This window comes from Rhodamnia argentea, chromosome 4, assembly GCF_020921035.1.
Source record: "Rhodamnia argentea isolate NSW1041297 chromosome 4, ASM2092103v1, whole genome shotgun sequence".
Classification (NCBI taxonomy): Eukaryota; Viridiplantae; Streptophyta; class Magnoliopsida; order Myrtales; family Myrtaceae; genus Rhodamnia; species Rhodamnia argentea.
This window is the reverse complement of record NC_063153.1, coordinates 16,382,032-16,397,502: the sequence shown is the minus strand read 5'-3', so window position 1 is coordinate 16,397,502 and position 15,471 is coordinate 16,382,032. Positions and strand designations below refer to the sequence as shown.

General features: G+C 41.4%; 2 protein-coding genes across 5 annotated transcripts in view; one reads left to right on the top strand and one right to left on the bottom strand.

Moving 5' to 3' along the window:
• Positions 1-858: 858 nt before the first annotated feature.
• Positions 859-5,966, bottom strand: LOC115731051 (mediator of RNA polymerase II transcription subunit 10b). 3 transcript variants are annotated; one of them, XM_030661671.2, is made up of 8 exons: positions 5,762-5,966; positions 5,207-5,280; positions 3,471-3,754; positions 3,285-3,365; positions 3,100-3,202; positions 2,921-3,010; positions 1,168-1,268; positions 859-1,056 (listed from the first exon to the last, which is right to left on the bottom strand). In XM_030661671.2, exons 3-7 carry the CDS (start codon positions 3,689-3,691, stop codon positions 1,197-1,199), a joined length of 567 nt encoding a protein of 188 aa, XP_030517531.1. In that variant the 5' UTR covers positions 3,692-3,754; positions 5,207-5,280; positions 5,762-5,966; the 3' UTR covers positions 859-1,056; positions 1,168-1,196. The 3 variants fall into 3 exon arrangements, with proteins under 3 accessions (XP_030517531.1, XP_030517529.1, XP_030517530.1); XM_030661669.2 differs by having other exon boundaries at positions 859-1,268; positions 5,762-5,963; XM_030661670.2 differs by lacking the exon at positions 5,207-5,280 and having other exon boundaries at positions 859-1,268; positions 5,762-5,962.
• A 2,028-nt stretch (positions 5,967-7,994) lies between these two features.
• Positions 7,995-15,471, top strand: part of LOC125314910 — a 32,814-nt gene continuing 25,337 nt past the window's right edge. Inside the window, exon 1 of one of the 2 annotated variants that reach the window (XM_048278274.1) lies at positions 7,995-8,160. In XM_048278274.1, the coding sequence (XP_048134231.1) occupies positions 8,007-8,160 (154 nt within the window). In that variant the 5' untranslated portion in view covers positions 7,995-8,006. Of the gene's footprint in view, positions 8,161-12,163; positions 12,520-15,471 lie in introns of those variants that run through there. The other variant, XM_048278272.1, reaches the window with a different exon arrangement.

Sequence of the window (15,471 nt, the reverse complement as noted above, 5' to 3'; positions counted from 1 at the left end):
TAATGTATGCCTCAAGCGGCATTTTCAGTGCCGTGTGGTAGTGCAGACAAGTACAACTGGAAGGGAAAAATGGGTCTCCGTCCACTTCCTTCTGCAGGAGAAAGATACAGGTTGTTTCATTCCATTCCCACGTCGCTTTAGCTTTGCAAAAGATCAGCCTAGTGGTCCTCCTATCGGAAAACAGTCGGCTTGAAAACAATGGGCATAACCTAATGGCAAGGGACTAGGCTCGAGTCACAAAACCCCATGGGATCGCTCATCCGAGAATTGAATACAAAAATGGCGTGGTCCTGGTCATCATGGCGCTCTTGTCAACAAAGATGGCTTGAACCAAGGTGATCCGGCGCGATCATGCATGAACCTATCCAAGCCCAAATTCGACTCGGAACATTTTCAAGTTGTGTAGAAGGAAACATCACCGAGGCTTGGAAGCTGTACATTTTGGTGAGCTCTTAGTTCTGGGTGCCCTGTTACCTGGCTTGATGTATCCCATTGGATGTGATGTACCGTACATGCTAATCTGAGGTTCTGATTGGATAATTGGGTGTTCATCTCTGGTCGAGAAAAGAAGATTACTTGAATAATTTCATTTTCCCCCAACAACAATAACAATAACCTTGAAACTTTCCCCTGTTCACATTCCTAGCCCTCCGAAAACTTATGCGTGCCATTACCATGTTTGTGCACTTCACTGAACCTCATTTGCTGACTCAAAAGCATCATGAACATGTCCTTCGACCAGCTCTAAGTTGGAAACCAGTGCAAAATTGTCTAACTGGCTAATCGATCGAACTGTGGTTGAGTTAGCTAGGTGCGATTTTAAGTTCCGTGGACATGAACTTTGTAGGAAGCACAAACTGAAGAGCCAAACAAAGCATGCGACTCCTAGTAACTCTTCAAAAAGTGTCACCGTTGGTTTCCCCAAATACATTTGTCTTATCGGCCTTTCTAAATCTCATAGTTACACCTGCTTAAGTCCCAAGAACCATAACCCTTCAAGAGTGAACAGCCACAAAGGTGGATCGCATGAAAGCCTTTGCCTCATCGTAAAAGGCACTGCTGCATCAATACACTTGTTGAAATGCCATAACTGCAGGTATTCAGATTACAGATGCCTTGTATTTTCTCCAGTGACAGAAGGGGTGGCGAATTCACAGAGGCGCTTACAGTTTCTTCGGGTACAAGCAAGTGTTTGCTTATGGTTCAGCTTTAACCTTCACATCACCATTTGGCAAGGAACTTTGTGCTTGAGCTAGCCGCTTCGCTTCCTGTATCAAGAAAACACTATGAGGACTCTTTTTCTCAGATCAGAAACTACTTTCATCATGAACTGAATCACTAGGGGACACTGCCCACTACCGACTGTTCCATAAATACCATCACCTCCACTACTGGGAGATTAAATACAATCAGTCACTTTCCAGTTTAAAGGACCCTGCCAAGCTCAAATTGATTGTACAGAGAAAAAAACGTGAACTGGTCACCGATTTATTAAATTGATGACTAAGGTGATTTGGAAGACCCATCAGGTGTTGGATATGACACTACTTGCTCAAATGCCCACTAATAAATTTCCACAGGTAAGAGCAACAATCGTATGCAACCTTCATGTACCCAGCTTTACTCTCACTTGTAGAGAAAACGAACACAGAAAATTGGCCACAAATAATCAAGACTTTTATGGACGCTTAATCCCATCCATCAACTATTCATGATTTTTTTTTTCACTATACATTCCAGTTGTTTCTGTTTGTCAGTATTAATGATTCCACCACATAAGAAAATTACAATTGAAGATATTAAGCTAAATATTTCTGAGCCTGAAATGCTTCTAAGCGGCAGTACTCCTAAGCCTTCCCCCTACTTAATGCCATCTGCCACATTGCTAACTCTAGCCCATATAACTCGTCCCTTGTGGTTTTTGATGACAAATAGTCAACTTAAATAGGCGGCAACACTCAAAGATTACTTTTCCTCAGAGATTGCTTTCAAACACACAACCCAATGTATGACTATCCAAAAGGAAACAACTGGAGAAAAGGAACCTTAATGAAACAAGGACTTACAATAGCTCTTATCTCTCTAAAGTTAGAGTGATGAGATCCAAGTCAGCATTGTAGCATCTCCTAGTTCAAACAACAATGACCACTAAGATCCAACCATGTTGTATATTTCTTTTAGTTTTCAAGCTTTAACTCCAAGCTCCTCCCTTAAGCTTGGAATGAGCTTTAGTTTTTGAAATTAGAGACTCATTACAATCAAACACCTCGACCTGTCGAATTGTGTACATACTACATATAAATCACGTACCGATACTTCTTCGTAAGTTTTCAGGAATAAAATAATTCTTCATATTAGAGAGAAAGTAAGAGGTGCTTTTCAGAAAAGCTTACATATGAACCAAACAAGGCAATTACTTTTAGCATTTGTGACGTATCTAATACTAATCATTTCACAAATTTTCAAGACATATAAACCTTAACATTTATACTCATTGAAATTTGTCCAGACTTTAGATAAAATCAAAATAATTATTTCTGAATTTTTTTTTTTTTGGTGACCCAGGGAACCCCCGCACGGCTGGCAGCCGGGGGTAAACCCTGGGGGCAACACGTGCTAGCCACTACACACGTGTCACCGGTTAAGTCACCCCGCAACGCCCCTAGGATTCGAACACTCGACCTTTTGCGAGAGGAAGAGTGCGCGAACCGCAGGCGCCCCCCAGGTGGGTGGAGTTGCTTTTTCTGAAGTTGCTTTTTCTGGATGGCTTTTAGCCCAGCGAAAAACGCTCTTAAGTGGGTATTAATGCTGCAAGATTGTATTTTCATCAAAGAGGAATGTTCTCTGACAGCAAAGCCAAGTTATGTGACACAAGCAAAAGTAGACCACTGGAGAAGAGGAGCTAGAAATAACAACTTACAGCAGCAGAAGCTGCTCTTATCTCTCTAAAAGAATCAGCTTCATCTGGGAATGCTTGATCAAGTTCCTCTAGAAGATGCCTACGTAGACCCTGACAAAGGTGAAAAATGAAGATTAGTAAGAATATACTTTTTTGCATCAGGAACTAAGGATTGTCTATGGTTTACAAAGAAATGGTACCTTGAAGGCATCGGTTTTGCCCTTCGTAATTTGATTTTTCGCAATGCAACTGTTGATGACATCCTTCGTAAATCCATCTGGATTCTTGCCATCATCAATCAAGCTGAATAACAGAAAACAACAAGTTGAATGAGCGAACCTAGAAGTGCTTCTAGTAGGTATTCAAGACCAACATGTCGACTCACTTGAGGACCTCCACTGGAACCTGAATGTTGCACTTTTCTGATAATTTAACCATGTTGTCAAGCTCCAAGACAAGAGAATTACTGGAAGCCAAAGATTAGTGCGATCAGGTTAAGTATACATATAGAAATCCTGAGAACTTCAAAGTCTAGGGCTACAGAAGGAGCTAAAATTAAGAGCAAAATTACATGCGCTGGAGGAGAGGGAGTTGAAGGCCAGTATTGAAGGACGAGACATTGAGGTAGAGTTGATGGAGGAGGCCCAGAGTTTTCTGGATAGAATTGATGACCTGATTGAGGTCCTGCTTCGGATCATCTTGTGAAGCTGAAGTAACATCATTTTGGGGATTTATCACCCCATTCCCACCACTCACACCCATGCTTGGCAAGGTATTCTGTGATGGATCCATATTAGCAATTTCTCAGTCTTCTCCAATGTAAAGCACTCAAAATCTGTGTCATCTACTGATTACCTGCGCAGATACAAGAAATGAAACAACCATTTAACAGAGTGAGAAATGCTATACACATCATGTTTGTGACAAAGAGATTAAAGACCTACATCCATATTTCCTATGTCATATGAATGTGCCAACATGTCCCGAAGCAAACATCATGTGTACTAAAAAGAGAACCACAAAACACATCATCTGCATTAGATAAACAGGTTCAGAAGAACTACATTCAAATTTCACATATCATATAAATGAACCAAAATGCAATGAAAAGGAAATTGTCTATTAGATGAACCTCCATAAACATCATTTATATTAGTTTTCCAATATCATATAATGTGCCAAACTGCAGAAAGAAAACATAGACTTGGGATGCATTAAAAATAATTTGCAACTTCTATAAGTTTAAGCTTCAGACCAAAAAGAAAGATGAAAAGTCAGGAGAACTACAGTTAGCAAGGGAAGACTTACTAACAAAAGAATGGCTAAACAAATTAGTCGACCATCTATTTAGGGAAATATGGTCCACAACATATGGATTTCTACAATTAAACCCCACCCTATTGACTCGCAAACAAATGAATCCAAACCTAAAATCTGCATTTGATTATCAACAGAAATGGGGCATGTCATTAGAGATCTTATTTTCTTTACATACAGTGGAAGCCAATTGTACTTGAGATTGATCGCTTTTCTGTTGTTTGACACAAAGTGAACTGAAAATCTAATGTTGGTGGTTCCAGAAAGTTTCAATATGTAAGTGCAGGGCTCGAGGCATAAGACATTGGAAGACTCTTTTAATCAAAGAACAAACGCACCATCCTCATTAAAAACTAATAGACAAAAGACAAAGGCATCTACCAGTTTCCCCAGCAAAAAAAGCAAGAACATCCTGACAAATGCACAAAGACTTACTCTTAGTTTCCTAATTCTTCTGTCACTCAAAATCACATACAGGACGATAAAAACGAGGAAATTTGATGCCACGTCTCTAGGTGAATAAGAAGGAAAAAAATCAACCAGCATTAAAAGTTGGTCGCTAGGTCTCACCAAAAAGACGTCCAAATCTGGTTACATCACAGAGCATATGTGGGCTTTTGTCGAAAGACATGGGGCGCAGAACAGGTGCATGGAAACATTAATTGATGGAATAAGCTCAAAAGGAGATCAAAGTTTGAAGTTTTGCATTGTTGGCATTGAATTTAGCATAAATGACATCCGATCATCCTTTTAGCTCTCCTCTCTAAAATTGACATTATGACGTTATCATATGGTCCAAAAAACACCATCATATAGAAAACAAAATAAATTTTGCATAATAATTCTACAAACTCCGAAACAACTACAGCATGCAGAAGGGGAAAGTCAAATCATTACTACACCAAGCTCTTGATCCTAAGACCCTAATTTAAACCACTATGAAAACCCAACACTCCTTAAACTAAATATATACAAGCTCAAGCGCAATACCTTATGAGCTCAGCATAACCAGGGTAAGCCTACACCTACTCATTTCTGAGCAATTACCCAAGAGGTTAAGAGACCTATGAATATACAAGCTTACACTTAGAAACCAAAAACGAAAAAAAAAAGAAAAAAGAGACACAATCGAATGAGTGAGGCCATACTATGTAAGACAGTCAGGGTGTCCGAGTCTGCAACAAATAATCAAACCAATATAAATTGTGCAAAAGACGCTACTGCCACAGGATCTTCCCATTCAAATTGAACACCAACTTTTCCCATGTAAACCAACCAAACCCCATTAAGGGAAACCATCGCAAAGCAAAGAACCGGCCGTCGAGGACCAATGCGATATCCTAAATAAACCTCTCAATTCATCGATCTCAGCACCTCCAGAGACGTTTCACCCAACACTCCGCATACAAGCTTCACGCCACGAGAAGCTGCGAATCGAAGCGATCGACGCAGCTATCAGAAGGGCACCCGATGATGGGCCATGCCGTCGACCGGACACAAACCGCGTAATTAGGAAGAAGATCTAAGAGATTATGCAAAACACACCTCGGCGACGAGAGCTATTGAGGCAAAAATCGACTCTCTGGAAGCCGAAGAAGAACCGGCAACACCCGCTCGAGTCGACAGGGGGGCAACTCACTGAGTCGTCGTGGTGTGCCGAGAGAGAGATTCAGCTCAAACTCCGAAAGCAGAGATGGGAAAACGTATATGGAGAGAGAGAGAGAGAGAGAGAGAGAGTTGACGCCTAGAAGAGCAAAAGAGGATTTAGGGCTTCGACTGTTGCATTGTCGTTCATTTTTCAGCGATTGATTTGACCATCAAATTGGTCAAAACGTTTAATATTTCAATAAATAAAATATTTAGAAAAAAATAAAATAAAATACAATCTAATTACAATATCGAACCGCAAAAAAATGCTAATCCTTTATTCTCTCGAACTCGGTTTAAGGCCTTTGATGACCTAGACCGTTTCTCGAAAAATGAGTGATTTGAACAATATTTTCTAAAAATGATAGCTTATATCACTGAAAAAAATGAAGGAACAAAAAATATTTCCATCATTTACATAACTGTTTAGACACATATTTTTGTCGACAATGAAAATATTTTTCACTAACTAATAATTTCAAACAATACATGAGATCGTGTTTAGGAAAATATTTTTCAAATTATTTATTTTTTTCGCTGAACAAATGGAGCCTTAATTTGAAATCGAGCATCACAAAAAGTAGATGCAAATAAATAGGTAAGTTGCTGCAGCTTTGAATTAAGTGTAAGAACAAAATGAACTTGGAGTACTTCAAAAAGGTGAAATTCATATAAAATTTTCCGAGGCTTTCTTGGATCCTCAGTGATGGTAAAGGGTTACCTCATCAAGGAATAGAGATTTCTCTCCTATAGAGGCCTCCAGCTCTTGTTTGGTAACCCGATGGGATGCTTGGATAATTCATTATTTTTTATGTATCGATGCCTACACGCCTTGTACTCCTAATTCTCACTATATATTTTTCTTCTTTGGTAGGTGGGAATACCCTCTTATTGCTTTACATCATAGGGTTCCTGAGATCTGAACAAGGCATAGGATGAAGCTTTTTAACTTCTTGCTTAGGACGTAGGGAAAATTGTCCAAAAAGTCCTAAACCTATTGTACTTGTGCCAATTCAGTCTTAAACCCTTCAATTATGCCAATTCAATCATAAACCTTTTGACAAATTTTCAATTCAGTCATAAATCTTCAATTATGCCAATTTGGTTCTAAACCTTTTAATGATTTGGCAAACTAGTCACAAACCTTTTCATGAATTACAAATTTAGTCCTTCCGACAAATTGCTCAAATAATAGGTTTAGAACTAAAATGGCAAAGCTTCAAAAGATTTAGGACTAAGTTGGCAAAATTTCAAAAGGTTTAGGACTAAAATGACATAATCGAAAGGTTTAGGACTGAATTAGCAAGTTGTCAAAAGGTTTAGAGTTGAATTGGCACAATTGAAAGGTTTAAGATTGAATTGGCACAAGTACAATAGGTTTAAGAATTTTTTGATAATTTTTCCTCGTAAGAGCAAAATAAACTTTGAGTACTCCGAAAAGGTGAAATTATTATACCTTGTGTCTCGATTTTCTATTTTTCACTTTTACTCTCTATTTCGTTGTGGTTCTGCGCCGAATCATGAAGATGACTTTTCAGTGCAGCAATGTAAACAGAAAGTGATGACTTTTCAATGCAGAGATAAGAATAGATCCGCAATTCAGATTTCCCCATTAATTGGTAGATACTTGCGAAGGAAATTCTTATAATGCACGAAAATTACACACCTTCGACTACAAAAAGAACATCAAAACAAAGTATCCCTTTCAAATACTAGGAACACGGTTCGACGAGACCCAGATGAAGTCCCTGTCCTGCTCAAAGGATTCGGAAAACCGAAAAAAAAAAAAACAGAAAAAGAAAAAATGGAGAAAGGCGAGACATTTTCGTCACTAGAGGCCGTCAATGGATTTGACCTGGTGACCGAGATCGATCAGGGATTATCTTGATGATCCCAAAGCCGAAACAAACAGCATTTAAGTCAAACCGGTTTATCTTGATTAACAGAGAGGGAAGCGGAAGAAGAGAAGAAAGGAAAAGACGTCGATTCTTGATTTTCTTTGCGTTCTTTGGAATCAACTCGAGACCCTAGTCCTCAATCTTATGTTTTATCCACGGAGATGGCGCCGTTTAGGATGGGACGTGGATCCACCAGGCTCCAGCCGGACCTGTTCTACCGCACGACCTGCATGGAGATTGGTTTCATGCGCTCGTACTCGTGCAAGCCGTGCGCGGTCCACGTCCACCACAAGGAGTTCATGTCTCCACCTCCCCCCATGTCCCATCCTCTACTGGAGTATCCCGGTGATCTCTCTTTCATTCGAAGCATCAAAACTCATGACACCGACACTGGCGGCGGCAGATTTTGCAGGCCATGCTCCAAGCAGCTGCGTGGTTGCGGGTACACTACTGGTGGGAAGGGTAGCTTCCACCCTGTTGTCTTCACCTCGACGCATTCATAAAAGTTAATTGGTGAGTAATTTATTTGTTTTGTCTACTTATTTATTTGGGATAAATATGCTGAAAATCTTAAAACTTGTCGTGAAAGTGCAATCAAGTCCAAAAATTTTCAAATAGTGCAATTAAATCCTAAAATTTGTTATAAAAGAGTAATGGAGTTCTAAAACTTTCAAAATGTGCAATCATATTCTAAAACTTGTCACAAAGTGCAATCGAGTCCTAAAATTTTCAAAAAGTACAATTAACGGAAGGACTTGATTTCATTAATTTGACAAGTTTTAGAACTTATTTTCAAGACTTCCAACTCCCCTATCCCTATTTATTTAGGGTAATAAGGCGAGTAATTTATCCACATGACCGGAAGAAGGGCAGCTACTGTTCATAGTCAGCGACAGAGCCAGAATTTTAATGGATTCCGAGAAATTCTACGGAGCTTGATTTAATCTATCTATAATTATTACATGCAAGAAACAACATTGCCTAACAAAATATTGTAAATTAGTTTTTTGTAAGACTGAAATAAAAATTATTATTATTGAAGTGATTTTAATTTAGTGAAGTATTTTGATTTTTTTTTGTGAAATTTCATCTTTTTAAGTATGACCACACTAAAGTTCACTTATAAATGTTTTCACTTAATAAAAAAATTTATTGTATGAAAGGTCATGAGTTCTTGCTTGGTTAGTTTGCGTCTTATTGCATAACAATCGCCATCTTCCGCCATAATAACCTCGTACCTTTTGTTTTGCTTCTTGATAGCGGGACGCTCGAGCTTAAGAGGAAGAACGTATCATTGAAATGCAACTGGTGCAAGACGGTGTCGATCCAGGCTCGTAGAGCTGTTATCCCGAGCTGGTCATTCGTCTCAATGGGCAAGGATCACAGCTTTCACGTCGGTTGCGTCCAAGACATGACGCGCGAGAGCTGGAGAGACGGCAGCATCAATCAGCCCGTACCAGGAAAGGAAGAGGACCACAGTTCCGACTTCATGACATGCCTAAGCCTCAAGATCAAGCTCCCCATTGACACTGAAGAAGAAAGAGACGCCGTGGAATCAGCGGCACAGTAGGTGGCGGATCTCCTAACGAAGGACGTCCGCGACGGGAATAACCCTTTTGCCGTGGCCATGGGAGATCGGGCAAACACAATGGTCGAGATCCTCAGGGACAGCTTGGGAGCTCTTACGAAAGGGGTGGGGTCTGGGTCTGGCCAGGTATGGGAGGTCACTAAGGTCCTGTAGCGACTGCTGCTTCTCAATATACGCAAATGGATAGCCTCTCTGGCCGACATTCCAGTCGGAGCTGATCCGTCCCCTCCTGCGATGGGTTTGCTCCAAGTTATGTGTATTAGCAAGCTGGATGTTGACGGGGACTTCCTCGCCGCTAGGTCGACTTCCGCATGATGCCCAAGCCTACTTGATGGATTCCATTTAAGGGAAGGAAAAGGAAATGTCGAAGTTCCGGCCTTCCTCTCTCCATCAGCAGTTCCCAACTTCCCATTGCTCCTTTGGCGCCCCTCACAGTCATCCTTCCTCCACCGGCGCCACTTGCGTGGCCATGCATCGTCTGTCCATCTGCTCTGCGTCTTCTGGTTTGACAGTTCCATCTAAGACAGGATTGGGAAGTTCTTTCAGTCCTAATAGAATTGCTATGATATTCTGGTTCTAGTAGGATTGAATGCGATGTTCGTGGGTTATAAGCGTTTTGTTATACATTGGTCATGCCCTAGGATATTATCGATTCATCCATTGCACATTTAAGCCAAAAGTTTCGGAACGTCAATCATGTTGTTCCTACATTATATATAGTTATGTCAAGAATGAATCTTAGGGTGGTGCGCATGAAATCACTTCTGATTTCTCATTTCTCTGCCAGATGGTATCTAGCAGAGAAATGTGTTTGATAAAAACCCGATCGAAGTAGAAATTCGTTTGGTAAAAAAATTGACTTATGGTAGGATTTTTCACTTCTGATAAGATTTTTTACTTCTGACAAGATTTTCGGCCAATTTTGAGAAGTAAAAAATTTTAACTTCTCGGCTCCAGAATCACTTCTTGGACCACACCCGCCTTCGCCGGCCACCGCCCACCCACCGCCGGCCGCCGCCCGTTGCCATTGCCCGCTGCCGCCACCGCCAGCCATCGCCGGCCGTCCACCATCGCCCGACCGCCGCCCTCGCCGGCCGTCCACCATCGCCCGACCGCCGCCCTCGCCGGCCGCCCACCGCCGCCGGCCACCCACCACAAGCGCCCGACGCCGCCAACCGCCGACCATCGCCGCGGCCGCCGACCACCTCCGCCGCCGACCACTGCTGCCGTCGACGGCCACCGACCGCTGCTACCAACGGTGCCAACCACTGCCGCCGCCGCCGACCACCGCGGTCACCAACCACCGTGGCCGCCGACCATCGCCGCCGCCGCCGACCACCGCCGCCACCAACCATCGCTGCCGTCGACCATCGCCGCCAAAAATTTTGTTAATAATGTTTCAAAAATAGAAATTTTCAACCGTTACCAAGCGAATTTTTTTGATCGAAGTCAATCCGGAGCGAGAAGTAGAAAAATCAACTTCTACTTTTGAGGAGAAGCAAAGAAATCAATTTTTGATCAGAAGTTGATTTCTTGGACGTAAGTGATTTCATGTGCACCCTTAGTAGTCTTGTTTGCTCTTGCATGTTCTTGGTATTTCTTGTTTGTTATTACATGTTTCAAACTCCTCGATTATTCTCCAAAGGATGCTCTGAATTTTCTGAGTAGAAGTCCACGTCCATAACCCTAAGAATAGCTTGTTATTTATAGAGCAAAGTGTTTACTAATCCTAGTAGGAATAGGATTTATCATGGACTTTAGGATTAGAAATCCTAGTCGGAGTAGGATTCTCTATTGACCGTAGGATTTTCAAGAGTCTGAATCCCGTAGAACTCCTCATAAACTTCAGCCAAACAGGATAGATCATGAGGGACCGAATTTCCTAGCTCTTGCGGGCCATCTTGCGCAATTTCGGGCTCCAATCGGGCTTTAATTAATTAAAACTAATTAAATAAAGGCTTTATGGGCTAAATTAAATATGAAAATAAGTCCAAAACCCCTTAAAATTTTGGCACAACACATGTATGGGCTTAGGCGAATTTTCCTTTCAGTTATGGGTCGATTCACGCAATTTTACGCTCAAATTAGGCTTTTTTTCCAAATAAATATGCATTTAAATCAAGCCTTTTCTAAATTAATCATTTAAAATATGCTGAATTAAGCTTAAAATAGGTTCTAATGGCCTTGAAAATTTTGGCACACCAACCCTCTGAATTGCCGAAAATTGAGATGAACTTTGTTCCAAATCGCTTGCCAATTTCAGCTCATCCTTATATCGCCAAATCAAATGAATGCTAATGCAATGCATGAGTATTAAAAGTAAAAATGATTTGATAAGAACTAAAAGTAATTTTAATTTTCTATACAAAAATGACTAAAACGGATTAGTTAAAATTTAGATGTCAATAATAATTTATCGAAATTTGAGCGAATTTCGATAAGGTTTGGCCTTTGAATAAATGACCGAAGCCACACCCTCTTTTTTCTTCTTTCTTCTTTGTGCGAGCTTCCCTTCTCACCGAAGGCTTCTTCACTCCTCCCCCGTTCTCTTTTCTTTTTCTCGTCTGGCACACACGCACAAAGCAGCTTCTTTTTCTTCTTTTGGTTTTTTTTTTATTTTGTCTTTTCTTGCCTTTTTTTTTTTTTTACTTTTTGACTTTTTCTTTTGTTTTTCTATTTGTTTTATATTTGCTAGAAGGAGAGGTTGGAAGATGGACAGACGTGGGATTATCTCTTCAGATTCCATTCCAGCTCCAGTTCCAGTTCCAGTTCCAGTTCCAGTTCCACATCTCATTTCTTTGGATTAACAGAGAGGGAAGCGGAAAGAGAGAATGAAGAAAAAGATGTCGATTCTTGATTTTCTTTGCGGTCTTTGGGGTCATCTCGAAGCCCTAGTCCTCAAGCTAATGTTTATCTTCGGAGTTGGCACCGTTGCGGATGGGTCATGGATCCACCCGGAGCACACGCTCCAGCCGGCGGAGCGCCACGACCCGTTCTACTGCATGGCGTGCAAGGAGATCGGGTTCGTGCGCTCGTACTCGTGTGAGCCGTGCGCGGTCCATGTCCACAAGGAGTGCATGTCTCCACCTCCCATCATGTGCCATCCTCTGCCGGATCTCGGCGATCTCTCTTTTGTTCGAAGCGTCACAACTTATGACACCAATACCGACACCGATACCGATACCGATACCGACGACGACAAAGGCGGTGGTGGCAAATTTTGTGGGGCATGCTCCAAGCCGATGCGTGGTTGCGGGTACATGTCTGCTGATGGAAAGAGCAGCTTCCACCCATGTTGTCTTCACCTTGACAGATCCATAAAAGTTAACGGGTGCGTAATTTTATTTGCTTTATCTATTATTTATTAGGGTAAGAAGGTGAGTAATTTATCCACATGACCGGAAGAAGGGCTGCGGGGACGGTCCGGTGACCTTGCCACTGCTCATAGTCGGCGATAGAGCCAGAATTTTAATGGAGTCCGAGAAATTCCGGTGACCCGGCCACTGCTCACGGTAATATGATGTGAATTGGTTTTTTGTTTAAGACTGAAATTAAAAAAATATTATTACTGAAGTAATTTTAATTTAGTGAAGTGTTTTAAGTTTATTTTGTGAAATTTCACCTTTTTGAGTATGAACACTCTAAAATTTACTTACAAATGTTAGTATTTCACTTAAAAAGATCAATTTTATGAATTGTTATGAGTTCTTGCTTGCTTAAGTTATAAATAAGGAAAAATGACACAAATGTCTCAGAACTTTGGTCCATTTAAAAATTTTGACTTTTGAACCATCGTGATGAGTTGCAAAAGAGCCGAGGAGAAAGAGGAGGGGAGGGGGAGGACAACTAGCCCAGCTTGCCCCTCCTTGTTCCGTGGCTACTCGTGACAAGGGTTCTGCTATCATTAGCGGTGTCGCCGGAGCCAGGGGGGGCTCCGGCTGGTCTTTGCAAAAGACGTGCGCCTGTCAAGGCCATTGGGTAAGCTAGCATGAATGATGAGCACTTTGAATTGGCTGTGAAAGTCAGGCCAAGGTAGAGAAGGGTTAAATTAATGTCTCAAGTTCTTTCCGAATTCGAAGTTTATTTTCAAGATTACAAGGTAAATTAACCGAAGTCCCATGATTGCTTAGACAGAAAGGTTTACTCCCACAGGTTCAATATAACTAAACTTTTTGGTTTGTACTTTTATCCGTTACACTTTTACAATAGAGAGAAACTAGAGTGTTTTCTCAAAAAAATTATCAAAAAAAGTCCTAACTTTAAACTTTTTATATTTGTGCTAATTCAGTCCATCCAGTTAGTTTTTCCAAAAATCGCCAAAATGGACGCTAGCCGTCCCACGTGGCACGGTCGACACCGACGTTGATATTTTTAATAATTTTTTAAACTTTTTTTTAAAATTTTTATTCTTTTCTTCTCTTTCTCTTTCTTTTTTTTCTTCCCTTCCTTCTAGCTAATCGCTGAGGTTCAGCAAGAATGAAGGGAAGGAAAAAAAGTTAGTGAAAGAACAGAAAAAGAGAAAGAGAAACGAAAGAAAAAAAAAAAAAAAAAAAGGAATAAATAAGTTGGAAAAAAATTAAAATATTAGTGAAAAGTTCCCACACCGGAGCCGGTTGCGTCACGTAGGATGGTCTGCGTCCATGTCATCGATTTTCAATCAAAATTGGTCTGATGAATTGAATTGACACAAATGCAAAATGTTTAGTATTCAATTGGAGAAAAAAAAATTAGAATTGAATTGAGACAATTGCAACAAGTTTGGACTCTCTTGGTAATTTTCTAATTTTTTCTCTGTGAGTGTCTTAAGCGAGATTCTGATCTTTGTCAGATTGCTGAGTGTAATCTAGGACACAGAAATATTTGAACATTTGAGCGGTTCTTCGTGTAATGTTCCGATTGTTAGTAAATTCTTTGAGGCATGCATCCCCATGGAGTAGGAATTAACTTTAACCAAATCACGTAAATCTTTGTGGTCCCTATTGCTTCCTATTTATCTTCTCTTGTAAGTTCATTAGTTTGCGCTTTATTGCATAACAATCGCCGTCTTATGTCATAGTATCCTTGTACCAATTTTTTTTTTTTTTTTGGTTTCTTGATAGCAAGAAGCTCAAGCTTAAGATGAAGAACATATCAATGAAATGCAACTGGTGCAAGACGGTGTCGACCCGGGCACACAGAGCTGTTGTCCCGAGCTGGTCATATGTCTCGAAGAGCAGGGGTCGCTGTTTTCACGTCGGGTGCGTTCAAGAAATGATGTGCAAGAGCTGGAGAGATGGCGGGATTGATCAGCCCGTCCGAGGAAAAGAAGAGGACAACACTGCCAACTTCGCGACATGCCTAAGCCTTAACATCGAGCTCCCCATTGACGAGAAAGAAGAAAGAGAGGCCGACCCTTTAGATTCGGCGATGCAGACGGCGTCGGATCTCGTAATGAAGGACGTCGCCAATGGGAATGGTCCTTTCGCCGCAGCCCTGAGAGATCAGATAATCGTAGACCTGGGGAACGGCTTGGGAGCTCTGACAGAAGGGGTGGGGTCTGGCTCTAGCGAGTTATGGGACCTCACTAAGCGCCTGTGGAAACTACTGCTCCTCAAGATACGCCAAGGGATTACCCAGCTGGCCGACACTCCAGTCAGCCTCGCCGGCCGCCTGGTCTGGACCGCGGTCACGCAACCATCCAAGCTGTGGGAGCTGCTACGTCCCGTCCTGCGATGGGTTAGCTCCAAGTTATGTGAATTAGCAAGCCGGATGTTGACGGGGCAGTCCTCGCCGGTAGGTCGCCTCCCGTATGATGACCAAAACTACTTGATGGATTCCATTTAAGTAAGGGAAGGGAAAAGGAAATGTTCGAGGTCTTGCTATTAAACGTTCTAATCAAAACTCGTAGCATCTCGTCTTGCGATCTCTCTTCGTTTCGCGGAGCTTTTGGGAGTGTCGTGTTCTGACTTCCCCGAATGTTTGATGAATTTATGGCAATGTAATCTTTGTGTGTGTATTGCAATATTTTGAAGGCACGTACAGGAAATGAGTGCTATCGTATGGGGGCGATGATCAACATGTTTGGAAAGAGTTCAATAACTTCTCAAAAGGGTGCGTGAGAACCTAGAAAAGATGCTCGCCGG

What these genes read in the sequence shown, in the direction of transcription:
- LOC115731051 (XM_030661671.2), bottom strand. Translation starts at nt 3,691, where the DNA reads ATGGATCCATCACAGAATACCTTGCCAAGCATGGGTGTGAGTGGTGGG. An exon ending in CTCCCTCTCCTCCAGCGCAT is followed by an intron (nt 3,366 to 3,470) that starts GTAATTTTGCTC and finishes TTTGGCTTCCAG; the next exon opens with TAATTCTCTTGTCTTGGAGC. An exon ending in GTTCCAGTGGAGGTCCTCAA is followed by an intron (nt 3,203 to 3,284) that starts GTGAGTCGACAT and finishes TCTGTTATTCAG; the next exon opens with CTTGATTGATGATGGCAAGA.